The sequence below is a fragment of the Podarcis filfolensis genome (assembly GCF_964270895.1).
Source record: "Podarcis filfolensis genome assembly, chromosome: Z".
In the NCBI taxonomy this organism is placed as follows: domain Eukaryota; kingdom Metazoa; phylum Chordata; class Lepidosauria; order Squamata; family Lacertidae; genus Podarcis; species Podarcis filfolensis.
In genome coordinates, this window is record NC_139617.1 from 36,134,903 (window position 1) to 36,158,246 (window position 23,344).

At 46.0% G+C, this 23,344-nt stretch overlaps 1 protein-coding gene and 1 long non-coding RNA gene across 4 annotated transcripts in view; one reads left to right on the forward strand and one right to left on the reverse strand.

Moving 5' to 3' along the window:
• The window catches only part of LOC310754580, a 49,136-nt gene extending 47,284 nt beyond the window's left edge, over nucleotides 1-1,852 (forward strand). The window contains exon 3 of the long non-coding RNA XR_014543887.1: nucleotides 1,718-1,852. This is a non-coding gene — a long non-coding RNA (uncharacterized lncRNA). The remainder of the gene's footprint in view (nucleotides 1-1,717) is intronic.
• CCDC180 (coiled-coil domain containing 180) overlaps nucleotides 1-23,344 on the reverse strand; it is a 60,415-nt gene that overhangs the window by 28,857 nt on the left and 8,214 nt on the right. For 2 of the 3 annotated variants that reach the window (XR_014543827.1, XM_083596249.1), the window contains exons 10-21: nucleotides 22,855-22,974; nucleotides 21,252-21,331; nucleotides 20,878-20,966; nucleotides 18,942-19,064; nucleotides 16,710-16,883; nucleotides 15,085-15,200; nucleotides 13,857-13,983; nucleotides 12,951-12,990; nucleotides 11,535-11,836; nucleotides 9,403-9,620; nucleotides 1,701-1,876; nucleotides 437-617 (exon numbers count right to left, since the gene is read on the reverse strand). Coding sequence is in view for 2 of the 3 variants with exons in the window: in XM_083596249.1 (XP_083452375.1) it covers nucleotides 437-617; nucleotides 1,701-1,876; nucleotides 9,403-9,620; nucleotides 11,535-11,836; nucleotides 12,951-12,990; nucleotides 13,857-13,983; nucleotides 15,085-15,200; nucleotides 16,710-16,883; nucleotides 18,942-19,064; nucleotides 20,878-20,966; nucleotides 21,252-21,331; nucleotides 22,855-22,974 (1,746 nt within the window). In the remaining variant the exon portion in view is untranslated. The remainder of the gene's footprint in view (nucleotides 1-436; nucleotides 618-1,700; nucleotides 1,877-9,402; nucleotides 9,621-11,534; nucleotides 11,837-12,950; nucleotides 12,991-13,856; nucleotides 13,984-15,084; nucleotides 15,201-16,709; nucleotides 16,884-18,941; nucleotides 19,065-20,877; nucleotides 20,967-21,251; nucleotides 21,332-22,854; nucleotides 22,975-23,344) is intronic. The other variant, XM_083596250.1, reaches the window with a different exon arrangement.

Here is a 23,344-nt window from a genome sequence, read left to right on the forward strand (position 1 = left end):
GTTCCAAAGTGTAGAGGCCACCACACTAAAAGATCGAGTTCTTACAAATACAGAACAGGTATTATATGGCATCAGGGGCATTGTCAGTTCCACAGATTAAAGTGATTGAGTGGGTGTATGTGCTGCAACATTCAGCACTAACTGCAGCCTCCTGATCAAACTCAAGGGAAGCCCCACACAAAGTGCATGGCAACAACCCAGTCTTGGAGTAACCAACACATAAACAACTGTGGCAAGGCTTCCCTGAACTAGTCACAGTTGGTAAAAGGCACTTCTAGCCACTGAGCCTCCAGTGAGAGACCTGGATCCAGAAGTACCACCAAAATCAAAAGCACTCAGGAAACCTGATGTTGTGATAAGGTAGCCCCTGCTCAACCAATTCCCTGGGACTAAAGAGGCATGGGGGAAAGCTGTGCGACCCCCCCCCCCAACTGACTTTTCTGCCCTGGTCTCCATCAGGAAGATGTTCTCCATGTCTTGGATCTTCCGCCGGAAAGTCTTGCTGACATGGTTCTGGTCTTCTCGGAGCTTGGAGAAGGCGGCTTTTTCTTTATTCAGGGCCTCCACCACACCACTGCAGTGTCGCACTAAGCGGTCGTTGTGAAATCGCAGCTCCGCTGAGAGGGGGGAAGGAAAGGCGTGCAGGGGTGGGGTGGGAGAATGCTTTAGGTTCAAGCCAGTGGGAGTTGAAAGTAAGATAAATCTGGAAAGCCTTGCAATCTATATCCCCCCCCCCCCAATGCCACGGGGTGCCATTGCTCATACATACATATTTATTTATTTATTTGTGTGTGTATGTGTGTGTCCAGACACCACTGAACAAATTTCCAAAAACCCATCCTTGCCTTCGCTTTTTATAAATTCAGCCTCCACAAATTTGTCAACGTTTTGAATTCGATCCTCTGCCTACCAGTTGAGGCCAGGGTGACAATGGTCGGTGGAGGGCAGGGGGAATTTAACCTAACAGCTGGGCACAACCATATATAGCAAATCAGCCTATATTATTTGCAGAGACTCATTATTCCCCTCCTAGAACTACAGTTTATTTATCGCATTTCTATCCCATCTTCTTCTCCAAGGAGCTTGAGTCCGTGTCCATGGTTCTCCTCCTCCCCAGTTCATCCTTACAAGAACCATGTGAGGTAGATTAGGCTGGGAGGCAGTGATTGGCCCAAGGTCACCCGGTGAGTTACATGACTGAGGGGAATCTGAGCCATGGTCTCCTGGGTCCTAGTCCTCTGTCTAGGGCAGGGGTAGGCAACCTAAGGCCCGGGGGCCGGATGCGGCCCAATTGCCTTCTAAATCTGGCTTGTGGATGGTCCAGGAATCAGCATGTTTTTACATGAGTAGAATGTGTCCTTTTATTTAAAATGCATCTCTGAGTTATTTGTGGGGCATAAGAATTTGTTCATATTTTTTCCCCAAAATATAGTCCGGTCCACCACATGGTCTGAGGGATAGTGGACCGACCCACAGCTGAAAAAAGTTGCTGACCCCTGGTCTAGGAAGTCCCCTCTTATGACTTTCAGCACCCTTAACAGCCCCCAGAATTCTTCTGGGGAAGCCATGATTGTTTAAAGTGGTATAGGAGCGCTTCAAATGTATGGTGCGGATGTGGCCTTAGTGTTAGTGGGGAGTAGGTGGGCTAGCTGAAACAATTGTGTCACATTGGTAACAAGTAGCAGTGAAAACATTAATACCCATTCTGACATCGTAGATATCCTTCTCGATGCGCTCCCGCCTTGGCTCATGAAGGTGAGCGCGCAGCTGCAGTTCAGCGCTGATCTCTTCTTTCTTGGAGTCCACAATGACCCCGGCCTTGGACAACGTCTCAGAATACCAGTTCTCCAGGTGTTCAAAAAACTGCAGCCGGATTCTGTGATGGGGAAAGAGAAGGATGGGAAAAGTTGGGGCATCCTTCTGCTTGCAGGAACAAACATCTCTCTCATAAGTTTGCATCTCTACTTCATCCGTGTTCACTGTGTTGCATCACGCAATGTGGGTGAACCCCAGAGCTTCACAGGCTTCTGGAAACTCTGGCTATGCTTTGCTTCAGAATTTAAAAAGTAGGAGACATGCTTTGCTCCGGGTTTATGGAAAGAACTGTCCATCCTCAGATTAGCTAAGCACCCTCCCTCCACATTTTTATGTATGAGCTTCTGTGCTAAGCATTTCTCTTGCTCAGAAGTGGTGAGTCAGAGATGTGATGGGAGGCTTTCTTTGTGGGTGGGCCATTTGTTACTTATATGAAAGGCCAATCATGGGGGTGGCAAATCCCAATGAAATATGGCTTGTATTTGTAACCTTTGGTTTGTACTCTTTTCTGTATCGGATCAGTTTGTTTTTGTAACATCTAATTCAATGTGTAGTCTTGAGAATGTGTTTTATATAGTAATGTGTGATGGGATGGTGAGCTGCTTGTGCGTAAAATCCTGATCCCTCAGAGTTTGGCTAAGTTCCCAAACCTCTGTCTGTGATGGAGCTCCTTAAGCATGGCTCCATCAATCGCTCGTTGAATCGGACAGTGGGCGTTTACGGAACTTCTTCCAGCATAAAAGCTCCTTGACGGAAACGCGTCTTCTGGACTCTCGGTGTGACAGTTTCCGCCGAGGAGTGGGTGTCCCTACGGGAGGTCCTGAAACCTCTCCACTGTTCCCGCTTGAAGTATCTCTGAGCTCTCCCTCCGACTCACTTTCCCTTGTAACTCCACTTCTCCCCCTGCTGGTCCCCTCCTCCGCTGAGTGGTCTCTCTCACCCTCCATGAGCCCTTTCACCTCCTTCGTCTCAGATGACAGTTCCCTGACATCCACCTCCCCTCTAGGGCCCCCTTCACCCCCTTCCCTCCCCTCCTCTCCGGGAGGCGAGGGAGCAAAACCCCTGAAGGAACCTCCCTCATCTTCCGAAGTTTCGAACACTTCCCTCCACCTTTTGCTGTTCCCGGTTTCCAAGTACTCCTCCTCCTCGGAGTCTGTACCCTCTTCCAACTCCGATTCCCTGAATCCCTCCAGTTCCTCCTCATCGTCGGTGGTGCCAAAGTACTCCCTCCGGAACCTCGCTACTGGTTGAGGTTTCCTGGGGAACCTTTGGTGGAACGTTTCGATCAAGACCTCGTCATGGACCTCCCCTGCCTTCACCCAGGTGTTTTCCGACTCCGGCTCCCCTTCCCACGCGACCAAATACTCCACCTGATTACCCTTCCACCTGGAGTCGATGATTTCCGCCACATAGTTGCGGCTTTCCCTTTCTTCTATGGCTGGCCCCCGTGTGGATACCCCTTCACCTTCCCCCCTGTATGGTGACAGTAATGACCTGTGGAATACTGGGTGCAGTTTCATGTGGTTCGGTAACCGGAGTCTGAAAGCCACTGGGTTGACCTGTTGGATGACCTCAAATGGTCCCAATCTTTTGGGTCTCAATTTCTTGCAACTACCCTTGAACGGCAACCCTTGGGTTGATAGCCAGACCCGACTCCCCACCCTAATTGTTTCACCTTCCCTTCTGCTCTTGTCTGCCTGCCTCTTATATTCTTCTTTGGCCCTTTCTAAGTTGTGTTGGAGTTGACGATGGATCGCTTCCATTTCTTCTACAAAAAGTTCAGCGGCCGGAACACTCCATCTCTCTCCTCCTTCCCCTGGAAACGCCCTGGGGTGGCACCCATAATTAGCCAAAAAGGGGCTCATCCCGGTGGACACATTCTCTGCATTATTGTAAGCAAATTCCGCTAGTGCCAACTTTTCGACCCAATCGTTTTCTCTGTCATTGACATAACACCTCAGGTATTGTTGAAGGATACCGTTTGCCCTCTCCGCCTGCCCATTGGTCTCAGGGTGCCTGGCAGTCGAAAAGTTGACCTCTACGTGCAACAAGCTCATAAGCTTCCTCCAGAATCTGGACGTGAACTGTTTCCCTCTGTCGGAAACCAGCCTCAAGGGGGCGCCATGCAGCCTAAAAATATGTTCTACAAACAATTTTGCTGTCTCTTCCGCCGTGACTGCATGTGAGCAAGCTACAAAGTGACCCATCTTAGTTAACTGGTCTACTACGACTAGTATGGCGGTTTTCCCCTGGGATTTGGGCAGATCAGTCATAAAATCTATCGACACCGCCTCCCACGGTCGTTCTGGTGTGGGTAACGGTTCTAAATACCCCGCTGGTGCCCGCCTTTCTCCTTTGGCTCTCTGGCATTGGTCACACCTACTCACATACTCCCGTACATCCTCCCTCACCTTGGGCCACCAAAACTCCCTGGTCACCAACCACATGGTCTTGTGTTGCCCAAAATGCCCCGCTGTGGGATTGTCGTGCAGCTGTTTGAGTACTCTCCCCCTCAATTCCCCTTCGGGTATATATAGCGCCCCTTTGTAATACAATGCCCCGTTTCTTTCTTCAAAACCTCCGGGGTCTTCTCCCTCTCCCCTTAAACCTCTGAGCTTATCCTGGGCGTACTCATCATTTACCGTTCCCTCTACCAGTTCTCTTTGCCCCACCCAGGCCGCACCACACACCCAGTGGTCCTCTGGGATGATATGTCTCTCTTCTGGCGCTCCCTCCCCCTCCAAATATTCAGGTTTGCGAGAGAGAGCGTCCGCTCTGATGTTTTCTGGACCTGGCACATAGCAGATTTCAAAATGGAATTTGGAGAACTCCTGGGCCCATCTCACTTGTCGTTGGTTGAGCACTCGTGCCGTTCTCCAATACTCCAAATTCTTGTGGTCCGTACATACTTGTACCTTATGCTGTGCACCAATTAGTAAGTGCCTCCATCTCCGGAACGCTTCGTGAATGGCGAGTAGTTCTCGGTCATATACCGTGTAGTTCCTCTCGGATTTGTTCAGCTTACGCGAAAAGAAGGCACACGGTCTCCATTCCGACTTATTGCTCCCTGGCTGAAGCAGCACCGCCCCCACCGCGCGGTCTGAGGCATCAGTTTCCACTCTCATGGGTTTTTGTAAATCCACATGCAGGAGCTGTTCTTCCGAAGCGAATGCCTTTTTCAATTCCTCAAAAGCATGCTCCGCCTCCGCCGTCCAAACGAATTTCTTCTTGCTGCTCAGACAGTCCGTGATGGGAGCCGTTAAGTGGGCAAAGTTCTTGATGAATTTACGGTAAAAGTTCCCAAACCCTAAGAACCTTTGCACATCTTTTTTCGTTTTCGGTGTCTTCCATTCCAGCACCGCCTGTACCTTGCCTGGATCCATGGCTAATCCCTTGTCTGATAGGCGGTACCCCAGGAATTCCACCTCCTTGGCGTGGAACTGACACTTCTCCAATTTCACCCACAACTGGTTTGCTTGCAGCTGGCTCAGCACTTCCCTGACATCCTTTACATGCTGCTCCTCATTCTCTGAATATATCAGCACGTCATCGAGAAAGGCCACGCAATTCTTGTAGAGCAAAGGTCCCAGTACATGGTTCATGAGCGATTGAAAACAGGCGGAGCCTGCTTGTAATCCAAAGGGCATAACGAGATATTCGAAAGCCCCTAGGGGGGTGAACATCGTTGTCTTCCATTCATCCCCCTTCTTTATTCGTATCAGGTTGTACGCTCCTCTCAGGTCCAGTTTCGTGAATATCTTTCCCTTCCTCACCCTGGTCAAAATGTCATCAATTCTGGGCATGGGGAAAGTCACTGGTTCTGACACGGCATTTAGCCGCCGGTAGTCCACGATCAATCTCGGTTTATCCGTGTTTTTTTTGTCCACAAAAAACACTGGGCTGCCCCCCACCGCTCTGGACTCTCTGATGAAACCTCTCTTCAGGTTTTTGTCAATAAACTCCCTCAACTCCTGCATTTCCCTGTCTGACATGGCGTACAGCTTGCCCACGGGGAGCTGGGCCCCAGGGACCAGGTTAATTTGGCAGTCAAAGTCTCTATGCGGTGGTAGTTTATCTGCTTCCCTTTCGCTGAAGACCTTGCTCAGGTCAGCATATTGTTTGGGCACCTTCCCTTTGTCCGCCACTTCCATCCCTGCTAGGGAGGCTTTTGCCCCTTCTGGCACCTTTCCCTCTTTGCAGTGTTCCAAGCAATGTGCTGACCCAAAGGAGACCACTCTCTGATGCCAGCCCACTAGCGGGTCATGCAACGCTAGCCAGCTCATTCCCAAAATGACTGGCGCCCCTCCCAGGGTGGCTACATTGAACGCTATCCTTTCAGTGTGCCTTGCCACCCTCATAACCATTGGGACGGTCTGTAGGCTAACTTCTCCCCCCAACAGCTCCCTCCCATCGATCGTGGTGACCTGCAGGGGGTTGCTTAAAGGGAGTGTCTGTATCTGGTGTTCAGCTGCAAACTCCTTGCTCATAAAATTACAGGAGCTGCCTGAGTCCAACAGCGCCTTGGTCTTTAGTGGGTATCCGTTTGCCAGCTCTAGCAGCACCTCTATTACTAGAGCTGGTCTTGGAGGTTCCGGAGTGGGCACTTTTACTGCTCCTTGGCCTGTCTGCAGTGCCCTGACAGCGGCAGACAGGCGTTGGCTTTTACTGGCTCCTGGACTTCCTCCTCCTTCCCCCCAACAGCTCCCGCCATCCCTTGCCATTCCTTTCTTTGTGGGCAGACTCTGGCAAAGTGACCTGGCTGCTGGCAGAGGTAACATTTCTTGGCGCTCTTTCCCTCCTTCTTCCTCCCTTCACTGGGATTTGAAACTGCGCGCGCGCGCGCTGTTCCAACTTCCATCGGCTCTCCGGGCGGGAAACTGGGTTCTGGAATCTCTGGAATGCGGAAATCCCTCCAACACTCTCCTTTCCCCTCCCGCTTCTCCAAGGCTCTTGCCTCCTGGCGCGCTCCAATGGTCAGCGCTGATTTGGTCAGCTGGTCCATAGACTCCGCCCTGGGCGCCCGGGAAAGTTCGTCTTTCACCGCCGAAGAAAGCCCCTCTTCAAAGAGCATTTGAATGGGTTCCGCCGATAGGTCCCACCCCAATTTATGTATCAACATTGTAAACTCAGTCCAGTACTCACGATCCAATCGGCTCCCCTGTTTGCAAGCCATCAATTGTCTGCGCACCAGTCCCTGTTCAATCTCGCTGGAAAACATCAAATCCATGGCGCGAAAAAACTTCCTCGCGTCCTTCAGCATGTCACTATTCCCTGCCATCAGGGGCCGGACCCAGTCTCTCGCCCCCCCTTCGAGATGGCCAATCACAAACGCCACTCGCGATGCCTCATCGGGAAAGTCGTTAAACTGCAGTTCAAGAGCATACTGCATCTCTGTCCTAAAGGCTTGGTAGTTCCTGGGGTCCCCCCCAAACTTCTGCACCATTCCTGGCATCTTTCTTGCTAGTGTAGCGCCTTTTGCCTTTTCTGCATCCTGCGCCCTCCTTTCTTCTAGCCTCGCCGTTTGCATTGCTAGCTGGAGTTCCAAAACTCTGCACCTTTCTTCCAGAGTTGGACCTTCTCCAGCTCCTGCTGCTCCTCCGGCTCCAGCTGGGTTGCTCATGATGCCTCTCTGCACAAGCTGCTTTCAGGGACTGTCCGATTGCTGTGATGGGATGGTGAGCTGCTTGTGCGTAAAATCCTGATCCCTCAGAGTTTGGCTAAGTTCCCAAACCTCTGTCTGTGATGGAGCTCCTTAAGCATGGCTCCATCAATCGCTCGTTGAATCGGACAGTGGGCGTTTACGGAACTTCTTCCAGCATAAAAGCTCCTTGACGGAAACGCGTCTTCTGGACTCTCGGTGTGACAGTTTCCGCCGAGGAGTGGGTGTCCCTACGGGAGGTCCTGAAACCTCTCCACTGTTCCCGCTTGAAGTATCTCTGAGCTCTCCCTCCGACTCACTTTCCCTTGTAACTCCACTTCTCCCCCTGCTGGTCCCCTCCTCCGCTGAGTGGTCTCTCTCACCCTCCATGAGCCCTTTCACCTCCTTCGTCTCAGATGACAGTTCCCTGACATAATGGCTTTATGGGGGGAAAATTTACTTTTAAATTTTTATTTCTTATTTCTTACTGGATTCTTATTTTAACTTCATAATAAAGTCTTGAAAGTCTTGAAATTTTTTTTTTGGGTGGTGGTGGTGGTGGTGGTGGTGGGGAGAGAACAGCAACAATCCTTCCAAGACCACCATTGAAGGAGGTTGCAGGTTCAGAGGAATGAATACGTTCAAACTTCTATCATTCATTTCTCCCAATTATGCTAAAGATCCTCAGCAAGCTCATCTTGTTTTGATTTTTATGCTGAAAGATGCCTTGAACAATCTTCCTCATGTTCTTGTTCTTGAAAAAGGCATTTACCTGGAAGGCTATGTGTCTCTGTATTAATACCGTAAGATTGCTTAGATCATCTGGAGAAATTCTACCTGTGACATGGCACCCTGCAAAATATTGTAGGGTGACGACTCAGAAACTTTTTCTGCTGTTGTTCCTATATTGGGAAAGGCTCTTCCCTCTGTCACACATGAAGCAGCAGCCATCAGTCACTTCAGACATCTTACAAAGACTTGTCTTTTTACCCAGGCATTCTTCCTGGCCTATAAATCAGACCCGGATTTATGTGTTTGAAATCTATGGGACATCTGTTGTCTGCACTTTTGTTCACACCAGTTTCTATATTGTTCTTTTTCAGTCTTTGGGCTGCATTTTTGTTTTTACTAACATATTGTTTGTTTTTAAAATGTACTTATGCCCCAGCTTCCCTGAACTGAGACTCAGGGCTGCTCACAAAAGCTAAAAAAGACACAGATAAAACACACAGGAAGCTAAAAGCACATAGAAGATGATAGTCAAAAAAGTAATTTATAACAGAATTAAAAACTATAACAGATGCAAAAAATATATATTAAAATGCAGGTAGTAAAAACAGTGTTGTGCTATTTAGAAGCCCTTTCCTTAAAAGCAGTAGGCTTCCAAAAGTCTGCTGGAACAAAACAGTCTTCACCTGTTGCCGGTAGGACAACAATGAGGGAGCCAGTTTGGCCTCCCTAAGGAGGTAGTTTTGAAGTCTGGGAGCCGACTTTTCAAAGACCATGTACCACTCAATAGATTTTTTTTTAGCGGCATGTAAATGTTTTTAATTAAAACATAAATAAATGCCATTAAACTACAGGTTGATTGCATCTCACACAGGCTTCACCTACATAAATACAACTTTATGTACTCAACAAAAAAAATTAAATAAATAAAAAGTGGATAAGGCAGCCTTGTTTGCCGGGGGTCTTTCCCTTCATAGAAAGAGTTTCAAGCCCTCTGCCTTGCTTACTAGGCTCTGGGAGGACCATGCAAGGGCTCTAGAAGCCCCTGCAAGATCCTGCAGGGCAATCTGAGATCTTAGATGGCCCCAACCTCATTTCAGGGATCGGGGCGGTTTTGGCTTTGGGTAATTTTGCTTTTATGCACAAACCACTGGAACATAACCCACACAGAAGATGGGATTGAGTTGTAAACTAAGAGAAGAGATTGAAGTCCTACTCACTGCCTTCTCACATCCGTAAAGAAACTCTCAGAGAGGTACACTTGCTCTAGGTAGGAGGGCAGCAAATTCGCCTTCAGTTTCCCCACATAATATTTCTCAGATTTCTTGATTTGAAGCTTTGGTGAGTTCAGAACTGCCTTGTAAGTGTTTCCACTGGATGTAGTGAAGAACTCAGTGGTTATTTCCATCAGGCGTGACGGTGTCCTAGAGAGCCTCACCTGCGGATGAGGCAAAGGGAGAAACCATGACATTGGTTCCCAATTAAAAGCAACATTTAAGCCAGTGGATGGCATAAGGTAAGAATTGTTTGCAGGGAGGTTAGATGATGTTCCAGCAAATGAAGGGTTTCATCCCACACCTTTCCAGTGCAATTCCTCATTGCTTTTCTTATATCACAGTATGTCCAGTCTTGGGGGGGAACTGGACTTGCTGCACAAGACCTCTTAGGTTGTCTAGGTTTAAAGAGTATAACTTTCCCCCCAAAATCTTGCAATTTCCTAAGGATGTTGGGAATTGCAGCTCTCTGAGGGCTAAACTACAGTTCCCAGGATTCCTGGGACGCAGGAATCATGCACTGTAATATATGAAGAAACATTGCAGTGCATGTGATATTTTCGTTTAGAGAAAAGGCAAGGAAAACACTACATGATGCTTAAAACTGTGCATGGCAGTAGAATCTGATGCCCAGTTAAAATGTTAAAATGTACAAGAGAGGGTCCAAACTGTGTTGGAAACATGAAGAGATTGAGGGATCTTTCATACATATGTGGTGGCAGTGTAAATAACCCCAAAAATACTGGGAGATGGTTTACAATGAGCTCATCTCCCCCCCACCCCCATTTACATTTCCGAAGAAACCAGAAGCCTTTCTATTAGCAATAATTGATTATGAGCTCCCTGCAAGGCTATATAATATTTTTTTTAATGCTGCAGCACCAGCAAGAATAGTGTATGCTAAAAGTTGGGCGGGAAAAGAAACACCAACAAAAGAACAATGACTGCATAAATTGACAGAATATGCCAAACTTGCAAGCATGACAGCCAAAATAAGGAATCAGGATGAAAAACAAATGAAGGGTGAATGGGAAACCTTTGGGGAGTATTTAAAAAAAATGATACTAAAATGAAATTACAAGTATGGGTGATTCTCTGAACAACAGTTAAATACAAATAAGAATTAGAAAGGAAAAAGTAGGGTGGATTAATATATGGATATACAGCAATACCAGACATATTACAGACACCATGGAAGGCTAGGCTAGGAAGTCTATATGGAAAGAATATTTGATGGTAACTTATGATATGTAAATAGAAAAATGCAAAATACTATGCTATGCACACACACACACAAATAAATGTGCATGGCATGGAGAAAGTGGAAAGAGAGATTTTTCTGCCTCTCTCATTACAACAGCACACATGGATATCCAACAAAGCTGAATGTTAGAAGATTCAAGACAGATAAAAGGAAGTCCTTCTTCATGTAGCACATAGATAACCTATGGAACACACTTCCACAAGAGGTAAAGGGACCCCTGACCATTAGGTCCAGTCGTGGCTGACTCTGGGGTTGCGATGCTCATCTCGCTTTATTGGCCGAGGGAGCTGGCGTACAGCTTCCGGGTCATGTGGCCAGCATGACTAAGCCGCTTCTGGTGAACCAGAGCAGCGCATGGAAATGCCGTTTACCTTTCCGCCGGAGCGGTACCTATTTATCTACTTGGACTTTGATGTGCTTTTGAACTGCTAGGTTGGCAGGAGCAGGGACGGAGCAACGGGAGCTCACCCCATTGCGGGGATTTGAACTGCTGACCTTCTGATCGGCAAGTCCTAGGCTCTGTGGTTTAACCCACAGCGCCACCCACGTCCCCCACAAGAGGTACTGATAGCTAATAACATAGATAGCTTTAAAAGAAGATTGGACAAATTCGTGGAGGAGACGGCTATCAAGGGCCTTTACTATGATGGCCATGCATGGCTTCTATGGTTGGAGGTTGAAATGCTTCTGAATACCAGTTGCTGGAAACCAAGGGAAGGGAGAGCACTCTTGTGCTCAGGTCTTGCTTCTTCTATGTCATTCTGTGTTTGCTAAAGTAATCCTGTTCCCCCACCCCAACCTGGTAGAAACTCACAAATGCTGGTGCTGTGGCATTTTCCACGTCACGGACCTCAACAGCCTCTTGCGTAGTAGAACTGCTCCCTTCATCGGATTTCTCCACATTGTCACTTTCCAGGATAAAACTGCCGTCTCTGGGGATGAGAGCTCCATCGCTTTCTGGAGCAGAGCTCTCTGAATCCCCTGCTACGGTAATTCTCGATTCCTCAGCTTCTGGGTTCACCTCCACCTGCTGTTCCTCTTTTTCTTCTTCTTCGCTTTTGTTCTCAGAGAAGCCCTTCTCAATTCTGTCCGATTCTTCAATGTCCTCCCCCATTTCTGCCCAAAGAGCATAAAATGAAATTATTGTGAACACAGGTGCCATCCAGTGCTCTGAAGAGGAAAAATTAAAGCAAGGGAGGTGGCCTCAACCTCAGGGAGCTTACAGTTAAAATTTCACAGGTGGGGACGGAGACAGCAGAGGGAGGGGGCAGAAGGAGAGGGCAATGAGCTAACTGTGAGTGAATAAACTTAACATGCATTTAGACTGCACATGGAAGGCTGTAATTCCTTGCATTTTTAAAACTGTAAGCTTTGAGACAGAGGCCTTCCTTCCTTTTGTCCCTCTATGAATTGCTAGGCATATGAATACTAAAATAAGGAGGAAGAGGAGGAGGACAAGGAAGAGGAACCCCTTTTTAGCCAGAGGGCCACATTCCCTTCTAGGTAAATTTCTGAGGGCCTTATGGCAGTGGAGGGTGGGGCCAGAGGCAAAAGTGGGCAGAACACTACAAATCACCATAGTGCTGATTTCTACACACACTCACCCACCCTCCCACAGCTCTCCTGCCTCTGTCCAGGCAAGCAAGAGGCAAAACCAGAGTTCAAGGACTTAGCCCAACTAGGCAAAAATATGCAAGGAGGGGGCAAAGCAGAGCTAGTAGACAGTGTGGCCTAGGGAGCCGTATTTGACTTCTGGACCTGAAGTTCCCCACCCTTGAGTTGAGAAAAAGGAAAAGGAAAAAATAACACAAGGGTCACCTCCAGAGGGTTGGCAATGAAGGTGTTGGCAATATGTGTTCTTACTTTCCACACTCCCATCTCTTACAGGTTAAGTAGTCTCACTCAAGGGCAGCCTCCCCTTCCTGAAAATCTTGGAGGGAGAGGGTGGGTTTTGAAGGAAGAGACCTTAGGGGTTGTTTAAACAAACTGGGATGAATATTTGTGGAAAAAGCAAAGGCCTTTACCATGGGCTGAAAAGTCAACAGACAAGGGGCCTATTAGGTATGTGGTGGGGGGGAGTTCCAAAGGATAGGTACCGTAATACTGGAGGTTCAATGCCGACATCGTGTGGAACAAAATGCCTGATTGGATGGTACTGATTCTCATGATTGTAAGAGGCAAAGTTGTGCTTTTTAAAATACTATATTACACTGTGGAGGATAGAAATTACCTTCCTCTTCATTCATATCCCCAGTTTGCTTGAATGGCTTCTGATTTTTTAAAAAAGAAAGCGGGAAAAGAAAAAATATCAAGAATTAAAAAGGATAATTCATTATTTTTCACAAATAATACTTAATGCATGACATCTACACAGCGCTCTTGGGTGCTCATTGCATGCCACTGACAGCATTTTATTTTGATCTCTACAAGAACCCTTACAGGTAGGTCAACACAGGTTTGGAAGGCTGAGTCTGAGAGAGAGAAAATGCATTCAGATGGCATGTTCCCAATCCCCCAAACCATGTTCAGGGGCTTTTAACACACTGGAATCCATGCTATGCTCTTCATCAGCTTTGTGTATGTGTGGGGGGTTGCCATTTCCTTGGGGATCAACTCCACTCCTTTTTCACACACTGTTACTCTACCTCTTCTGAGTCAGGTCACAAGTGGCTGCTCAAGAGGACTAGCAATGTCACAGATGCAACTGGGCCCTGAAGGGAACACGTTCACAGTCCATCAATTTAACTGAGTTCAAAGAAAGAAAAGACAGTCCCCACTCCTTTAACGGGTATCTTTATGAAGCTCACTAGGTGACCTTGGGTCAGCCACTCGCTCCCAGCATAACCTACCTCACAGGGTCATTGGGAGGAGGAAATGGGAAGGGGGAAAATTATGTACTGCCACCTTGAGCTCCTTGGGAAGAAAGGTAATAAACAATGTAATAAATAAAACAAATGAAAACAGCAAATAAATAAATTACTAACTGTACCCTTTTATTCCCATTTTGTTTGCTAGATGAACTGAGCAAGAAGTCAATTTCAGTGTAGGGAAGGAGAACATGTGCAAGGATGCAGCACCTGCCTGCACCTACTTAAGTTACAAAAGTGTCAAATTCAAAGTCTTGTTTTCTACATACCCCTTTGTAGACTTCCCACACATTAAAATACCGGCTGACAGAGGTGCTGTAAGAATTCAGGCTGCGTAAAATACAGTCTGGATAAGTGGATAATTTAGTCAAGAGATCTTGTTGGAAGGTTGCATATCTGTAAACAAACAAAGAAACCAAAACTTTTTAATTATTTTTACTTATTGCATTACTTGTCCACCTTTTTCTCTAAGGAGCTCAAGGTGACATACATGGTTCTCCCCCTTCCTCATTTAATCCCCACAACAAGCCTGTGAGGTAGGTTAGGCTGGGAGACAGCAACTAGCCCAGGGTCACTCAGTGAGCTTCAGGATTGAGTGCGGAATTTGAACCCTGGTGTCTCCCAGGACCTATTTAACAATTTTGCCACAGATATTATCTGATTGTGCAAGAATTCATCAAATATGTGCAATGTAGGATTAGAGGTTGACATCAGAGGCCACTGCAGTAGAAGTCAACATTCGATAACAACAGACACCGTGTACAACTGCCAGAATCTGTCGGCATCCCAACTTGCAGCAATGAATATTCAAACATCTATGACAGATGACTTACAACTAAATTGAGTAAACATTGTGCGAACTTCATTCATTCAACCAGAACCACTGAATCAAGAATGTTGGTTTTGGATTTGGATTTTGAATTTTGAATTTTAATGGCAATTCTTGACATCAAAATCTTCTTTAACTGGAGAGAGTGGGGCTAGAACTAACGACTTGCTGTATACAAAGCATGTGTCCTGCTACCGCACCTCCTCAATGTGGGTGTAGACTTGGCATGTTTAACTGGCAAGCCAGCATGCCCAGCTGTCAGGGATGATGGAGTTTATAGTCCCAAACATCTGGCTGGGGAAGGCTGCTCTAAAGCTTTGAAACACGCAGCCCACGGTAGCTCATCAGACTAGGCATCCACCCTGAAAAGTCCCAGCTCACATCCTAGAATTCCAGTGCAGACTCAGTCTCAGGCCATTCACTGTTTTGTGCATCAGAGAGCACATTGTTCTTACTGGTTGACAGGCATACCTAGGGCAGCATCTGCAGAGTTTTCTTTTAAAGCAAGTTTATAGACCCTATGGTTGTGGAGATAAGCTTCGAATCATGCAGTGAGAAGGGCACAGCAGCTTGTTTGTCATTTCACAGGATTTATATACATACTGTACATCTATCTCTAGCCCAAAGCATTTGTGCTTCCTCTGCCACCTGCACTGCTTGAAACATACCCAGCTCGAATGAAGTCCAAAACAGCATAAACCTTCTCCAGCTGGGCCTTCAGTTTTTCATCAGAACTTTGGGTCCTCAGTTTGTCCACGGTCACATCCAGATTAATTTCCCTTAGCTGGCTCCATATGGAAGGAAGCAGTCGGCATTAGAATGGTTAATGCTAGAAGGCTTAATTACTTGGGGCAGAGCAGATAAACCAGCTAAAACTTGAATTGATTCAGGCTGGAGTTTATTTCCACTGCTGCTCCAAGCTTCTTTGGGACTGGTGTGTTCAGAGGGTATAAAAATTAAAACAGTTATAAGGCAGCCTTACAGTGAGCAGCAGGTTGAGTTTTCTAAAATCGTAAGTTATTTCACATATCTTTCAATTTCTAAAAGAATCTACCTAAGCTGACTATCGGCCAATATACAGTTGTTGTTTTATAAGGTAACCAATCAAATGATTAAAAAGCATACTGATATTCAGGGAAACATTCAGTAATTGGTCAAGAGGTGCTAAAGATTTTTTTTTAATATATTAAGTCAGCATTTTTGTGATACTGTTCCCAAAATTTGTGTTTGCTTTTGTTAATTCATTGTCTGAAATTATTGGACTGTGATTTAAAAATGTATTTAGGATACTGACTGTAAGCTAGTTTGGGAAATAAAGTAAATTTAAAAAACAGAAGAGAATACAGTGCTACAAACAAGAACTATGTAGTTTAGTTAAGCTTATTTAAGAGAAAAGGGGGTCACTATGCAGTTTACTTTAGAGAAAAGCTGAAAAAGCAGAGACATGATAGAGGTGCACATAATTATGTATAGTCTGGAAAAAAATGGATACGGAGAGGTCTTTTCTCCCTCTTTCATAATGCTAGAACCCAGGGCTGTCTGTCCAATGAGGGCAACTTTTGGAAGAGTCGTGGCAGGTAAAAGGAAGGACTTCTTCACACAGCACACAGTTAAACTATGGGATTAACTTCCACAGGAGGCAGTGAGGGCCACCAACTAGGATGGCTTCAAAAGATGACTGGACAAATTCAAGGAGGAGGTTAAGGATATCTGTGACAACTAGTCATGATGGCTGTCAAAGGCAGTATGGCTCTTGAATACTACCAGCTGGGAATCACAAGTAGGGAGAGTGCTCTGCTCATGTCCTGAGTGCGGGCTTCCCATTGGGGCATCTGATTGGCTACTATAAGAAGAGGATGCTGGACTATGATGGGCCAGAAAGGCTCTTCTTATGCTCTTATGTTATCAGAGTCAATGTGGTGCCATAGATATAGAGTGCCAGGCTAGGACCGGGAGACCAGGGTTCAAATCCCCCCCTCAGTCCCAGAGCTCACTGGGTGAGAACAGGATGCTGGACTAGGTGGACCTTTAGCCTGATCCAGCAGAGCTCTCTTGATGTTCTTGCTTTTTTCCATAGACTAAGCCAAAGCAAAATCACGTGAAAATAAAAATTGCAGATCAAATTGTGCAAATAAATTTTGCAAATGCACATGGCTGATTCAAGATGCAAGAGTTCATGCAGATTTGCCAACAACCTTTCTTCTGTCTGTCCCCACCAAGATCTCTGATATGGCCTACCAAATTGTATTCTCTGTCCTCCCACCCCTCACTAAACCAGACCCCCTGCTCTGACCTTGTTTAGATTTTCATGCTTGTTTCGGCATTCGTTCATTTTACTGTGAAGCTCGTTTTCATAACGAACAAGGCTGCATTTGTGGGTATCAAAGAGAGTGAGAGCATCCTGGAAGTACTGGTAGACATTCCTGCAGTTGATTTCTGTGTGCTTAACCAACTGTTCTAGGTGGTCCTGGAGAGAAATCAAACGGAAAGAATTTGTGATTTAGGATTTTTGTTAGCAGATGCAATCAGCATTTAGCTGAGGATGGGTAGGGCCCAATTTAAATCAGTGAGGACCAATCTTATTCACAACCTCCTTCTCAGGGCAGTCTTAAGCATATCCGGCGCTGTGGTGCAAAGATCCCTCTGGCATGGCCCCAGCCCCCGTTTCCTAGAGTTGTTGACCTTTTTTTTGGGAGCTGGCACCACACTTACACATTATCTCTAACAAGCCCTTAGAACAAAATAAAAAGGCAGAAGAAAATCTAATGAAGTCCTCAATTCCAAAGCAACACTCATTCAAGACTCAGCAGTTCTTTTAATTCATCCTTTCTTTAAATAAACTAATAAAGACACAGACAATAAAGTTCCCAGCCAATTTGTGTTTAAGTACAAAGCTGACGTTTTCAAATATTGTGGGGGGTGGGTGTAAAGCAGTGACATCCTGAACCTAAAAAGAACCCAAAACTTGGGTCACAAAGGCTGCAGCTCTAACTGCACTCACCTGAGAGTAAGCCCTGCTGAATCTAATAGGACCTTACTTCTGAGTAGACAGTAGGACTGCAGCAAGAAACACTGTTGGGAATTAGGGCTTTCTGTTTTAAGACTCAACCAGAGGAAAATGTAATATTGGAGATCAGGGAGAAAGGAATATGAATAGATTGTGGGGAGAGGGCTGACGAGAGACCAAAAACCACAGGTAGCAAGACAAGGCACACTTTCTGGGGAGCAAGTCTCACACACAGTTGCTTGGGGCGAGGACTGCAGAGGGACCATAGTTGGGTTGTGTGTGTCTGTGTGTTTTTCAGAAAAACGTAGAATTGGAAGGGACCCTGCAGGTTATCTAGCTCAACCCCCTGCAATGCTTTTTAGCTTGCATTGATCTCAAAAACCTTCAGTGCCTTTTTTTTTTAGTTGGATAGGCAATTAACAGGCTTGTTTCACAAATAAGGGACCATCGCCCACCTCCCTCTTCCCACAGGCTGGGCAGGGGAGAGAGAGAGAGAGAGAGAGAGAGAGAGAGAGAGAGAGAGAGAGAGAGCTGCATGCCAGCCAGCCATATAGCTGGCGGGGCGCAGCTTCTACCTGAAGCCTCTGCAGGGATCGCTCTCTTCCTGCAGAGGCTTGGAAAGCAAGCTGCATGCCCGCCAGCCATATGGTTGGCAAGGTGCAGCTAGTGGGAGCAGGGAAAGGGGAGGCCACTGGCAAAGCTGTGCAGCTCCCCCACTCGCTGGGGCGCCCCTGGGGCTCGCTGGCACAAGGCACCAGTAAGCCCAATAGGAAAGACGCCTCTGCTCCTCCTCCCAAGGAAACATCCAGTGACATAAATAAAATAGAGGAATGCATCTCAAAGGTGCCAGCTGAGGCATCTGGGTTGCATTACCTAGACAGCCTGATAGATAATGCTAGGGAGGAACTGGTGAAGAGTGTGGCTCAGGGAGAGAAGGGTGGCTAGGGAAAAGGTGTGATGTGGGAAGAGCCCTGAGCAGTGTTCGAAACTCCCATTGTCATAAGTGCATTTTGCAACAGGGAATGTCATTAGCGCAAGCAGTTTCTGAGCTAAGATTTCAGATTAAAATTGCAGAGTGCAAGGAAAGGACCTTTTTCTGCCTCCCCACTGCCAGCTACTCTCTGAAGACTGGAGAAAAGACCCTCTTAAGAATATTAGGGGGGGTGGGCAGGGGAAGGACCAGACCATGTGAAAAATGAACATAATATTTTAGCTGCAGTTCATTCATTTTCAGCTTTGTATTCTTGTTATAAAAAAACGTGCCTAAACATTCTGTAGTTGTGCCCATAACCTAGGTTTAAGGTGCCATTTAGCTCCTAACTTTCATATTTCAGTTTCTGCCACTGGTCCTGAGGGCCAAATGCAGAGGCTTTGAGGCCACATCTGACCCACAAGGAGAACTGCTACACAGACCATCGGTTCTCTCAATTTGAGTTGCAGCAGGTTCATTTCTGCTGCTCTGATCCTGCTAGGATGCGTTGCAGGAAACGTGTTAGGAAGAGACACTGGCAAACTTACGTCCATCATTTCTACTTCCTGCTCAAAGTGACTCTGTAACTTCCCAACTAACTGGTAGAAATTTGGATTCACAATCCTTTCAGCCTCTTTTTCCGTGCAAATTTTCTTATCTATCAGTTTGTTCTAAAATTGGAGAGGGAGAAAGCGTTATTAGTAGTGAAGTTCATAAATATGCAGCCTTGACTCCACTGATGTGTTTCAGTTATTATGAATTAATATTGCTTTTCATTCACAGCAGGGCTCATGGGCCACATGAGGTCTGGTAAGTGTTGCAATTTGGCCTATGATACCATTTCCCTGTAAACCACATCCACTTCCATCATAGATGACATCAGGTGTGGAGCAACTAAAAATGTGGATGCAAAAGGATGATCAGGAGCTTAAGGTGCACTGACACATGTTCCTTGGCAAGTAGGGTTCGCTAATCCACACTGGCAGCTAGTCACTTTTTATTTATTTATTTTACAAAATGTATACACTGCTTGATTGTAAAAACAACAACCCCCCCCTCAAAGCAGTTTACAAAAAAAGATAAAACAACAAAATGATCAATAAGAAGATTTAACAATGATAATTTAAGATTTTCAAAGCATTCAAATAACAATAAACTAAGAACAGATTAAAACTCACACCAACTTTCTAAATACCTTTCTAAATACCTGGGTGGACTTGTCTAAACAAAACAATTTTTATCAGGTGCTGAAAAGGGTACAGCGAAGGTGTGTCAGCCTGTCATGGATGCACAGGACTGGTGGGAGCCACCAGCTGGGGATCCTTACGGGACAAAGGTTCAGAACCTGAGGATTGGTGGTGGGACAATGATGAGTTGTCAGAGAGAGAAGAGAAAGCAGACTGGGAGAAGGAGGTGTCAGAAGCAGAAAAGGTAACAGGGTGTAGTGAGCAGGAAGAAGTTGGGGCAGAGGGCAGTCCAGAACCAGAGGCAGAAGATGAGGCTGAAGATGAGGGGGGCCAAGAGACAGGACTGAAATGGGCTGCTGAAGAAGCCTGGGGTTCTCCCCCTTCTGCTGTGACCAGCTCCGCCACCCACCCCCCGGTCTCCCAGAACCAGAAGAGGGATGAAGACGGTGGAGCAAAGACAGACAAGGCACAGATTGCTTAAGAAGGACCATGGGGAGGAGGAAATTTAGGGAGCTGTGGGAAGACAGGGACCTTCAGTCCTCACAACTGTCTCATTGAGGAAAGATCTGCTGGAAAAAGTTGCTGTGCTCGCTAGGCCTGGCCTCATGAACTGTTTTGTTTCTTTGACTAAAGAGAGTTAACTTTCCTTACATCATGTGAGTTATTGCTTGCTCCTGACACCTGCCCTGACACTGCCTGATGTCAATAGGCTTTGAGCTTTTCTGGTCTGCGAGGGGGGGCGGGAATGTAAGTTTGCTGACAGCAACCCTCTTTGAGGTTAGTGTTATAACAATGTAGGTTACTGACAGGTAGGCAATCCTGCTCACCTGTCAAATCAGATATGGTTGGACTCCAACTCCCTTCATGCCTGACCACTGGCCATTATGGCTGGGGCTAACAGGAGTTAGCCCGACAACACTTGAAGGTACACTACAATGGCTACCCTGATCTAAGATCTGGCAGAGGGGAGTTTACATCTTACATCATCATCTCTTCCAGATCATTAGTTATTACAGTCTTCAAAAATATCTATATTGGCATCTATATGCTGAAGGCACACCTCTTTAAACTGGCTCCTGACACTTGAGATGTATATATTAGGGCCTATCTTATTACTGTGATGCTAAGTTGTTTTAAAATGCTTTTAATGTTGTGTTTTGATTGTTTTAATTTGCCCTGGGACCTTAGAGTGAAGGGTGGGTAAATAACAACAACAGCAGATTTTCTCTTATTCACATCTGTAGTCAGGCTGAAAAACAGAAAAACAGTTTTCAACAAAACTGATTGGCCCACTAACCTTACACTCCTGCACCTTTGACAAACACTCCTGGCAAACTTTCTCGTACTGGAGGCGGATTTTCATTAAGTATTGGACATTGTGGGTATCTTGAGACAAAAATTAAAATTAACACAAGATTGGATATGGTGGTTACAAGATTGAATATGAAATATTCACATCTTTCTGTTTGTGAACATGTGGAGCACTGTTTGTTCCATCTGAACAGCTTTACTTGTTTTTATCATTATAAAGATTTCATCTTATTTCTATAATGGTATATTATATTCTTGTAGCCTGCCCTAAGACCTAAAAGTGAAGGGTTATAGTTAGGAAATCTGGTAAATATATAAATTGCTGCTTTAAATAACAATAGCAAAACTTTTGTTCCTTACCTATCCGCTTATTTAAAGCCACCACAGATTCATACCACTCATTTAATTCAGCCTTGGATTGCATCAAAGGCAGCATATTGCTAAAAAGACAAGAGACAGAGAAACACTTAGCACATAAAGCTCTTGAGGTCTGCATGACAAATCTTAAATTTCATTTGGGTCCCAGTTTTCACTGGTCACATATTAGTTATATAGCTGAGTTGAAAGTTCCACAGAGAACTTTTCCAGGGAAAGCTGAAGGGGGGAGTGTATTGTTTGGGCATAGGAGAAAATCTGGAAATTTGTGGGCTGGGACTGGGGGCTCGGTGAGACAAGTGGAGGTAGCAGATTTCCCCTTCTTTTCACGTAGTTTGGCTGACAGCACTCCTACTGCTAAGCCTGGAGTTGGGTGATACAGGGAGCCAAATGGAAAAACTGAACAACAGGTTGTATCCCATGTTTGTCCTAGAATGCTGTGATTCCTGCATTGCAGGGGGTTAGACTAGATGACCCTTGAGGATGTTTTCAACTCTACAATTCTATGATTCTATACTTACCGAGTAGGCCCACAGAAACTAATGGGTCTAAATCTGTCATTAACTTCAGTGGGCTTACTTTGATTATGGCTAACATTGGAGAGTTCTATATTTGCCTTTATATGTGCAGGTGGTTGTTTCTTTTACACAAACTGACAACATTGGATGCCCTCCACCCAGTGGCAGAGGAAGAGGAGTGCGGGGGGAGCGCACTGATCCTGGCAGCACGATCCTGGTTGGGTGCCATCGCGGCTGCCCCCCACCTGCGCTGGGTGCTACGCCCCCACAGGTGACATGTCACGCCCCTGGGACACACGCCAGCCCCGCCCCCACCTGCTCTCCACCCCCCGGTGCTGGAGCATGAAGCTCCGCCACTGCCTCTGCCCCCCACGGCCCCAATTTGGAGTCCCCCCCACAGGTTGCATAAGGAAAACGTCCTGTGCAAACTGCTGGCATGGGGGGTGGGGACAATATGGTTTGGGACCATAGGGGGAAGTAAAATGTTAAAGTCCCTGGCCTACATACACATCTGCCAACCACCCATAATTTGACACCATCAAAACATCACTACTACAAGCCAGGGTGGCTTTGTTCTGTCCGCACTGTGGGAGGTAATATGCCTCTGAATACCAGTTGCTGGTAATCATAAGGGGAGAGTTACTGTTATGCTCAGGTCCTGCTTGTGAGCTTCCCACGGTGCATCCGGTTGGCTGCTATTAGAACAGGATACTGGAATAAAAGCATCTTTAATATATGAAAATAACAAGATGAGATGTGGGAAACAGCGAGATAGGATTGGATAGAATTATGAACATTATTTGGACAGATTTGTGGACATTAAGGCAGCAGTAAGAAGATGATTGGACCCCCCTTCGGAACTTGAAATATGGCTACCCACAACAAAAATTTAAAAATTCGGCTTTGTAATTTGGAATTTATGTGATGTGATTTGATTTGATTGGTCGGTTAATAAAAAATATTTTTTTTAAAAAAAAAGGAATAAAAGCATCTTTGGCCTGATCCAGCAGGGAAGCTATTCTTACATTCTTAGGAATGAGAAGTTACATTTTATTCTCCTGTTCACCTACCCCAGTGAATATAACAGTGCTGTTCTCTTCTCAGTGAGTGATTTTTGATCTTGTAGCATATTCTCCAGCTCCACATTCACAGCACTCGGGTGCCGTATTCTTTCACTTTCCATGAACTGTCTACAGGACATGACAAGAAACATTAAATGTGGGCTTTCTTTTTTGCGAGGGATACTGTGCGATTGAAAAGCCACACCCATCTTATACTGCCCAAATCTCCTGCTCCATCATGCCTTCTTTCCCCCAAACTGCCATCTGGGGGCAACCATTCAATCAGTCTGCCTCAGTGGGAGAGATGAGAAGCAGAGTTCACCAAAAGACCAGCTCTGTTAAGCACCTTCTATCTGTGAACTATGATAGCTGGCCATTATAAAAACAACTGTTTAAGAACTGGTTCCCGAGCTTGATTTCCACCCTCTGCCCATCCTCTCCCTTTCTCCTTGTGTGTTGTGAAGCCTGAGGACAGGGACTGTCTTGTTTTAACCAATTG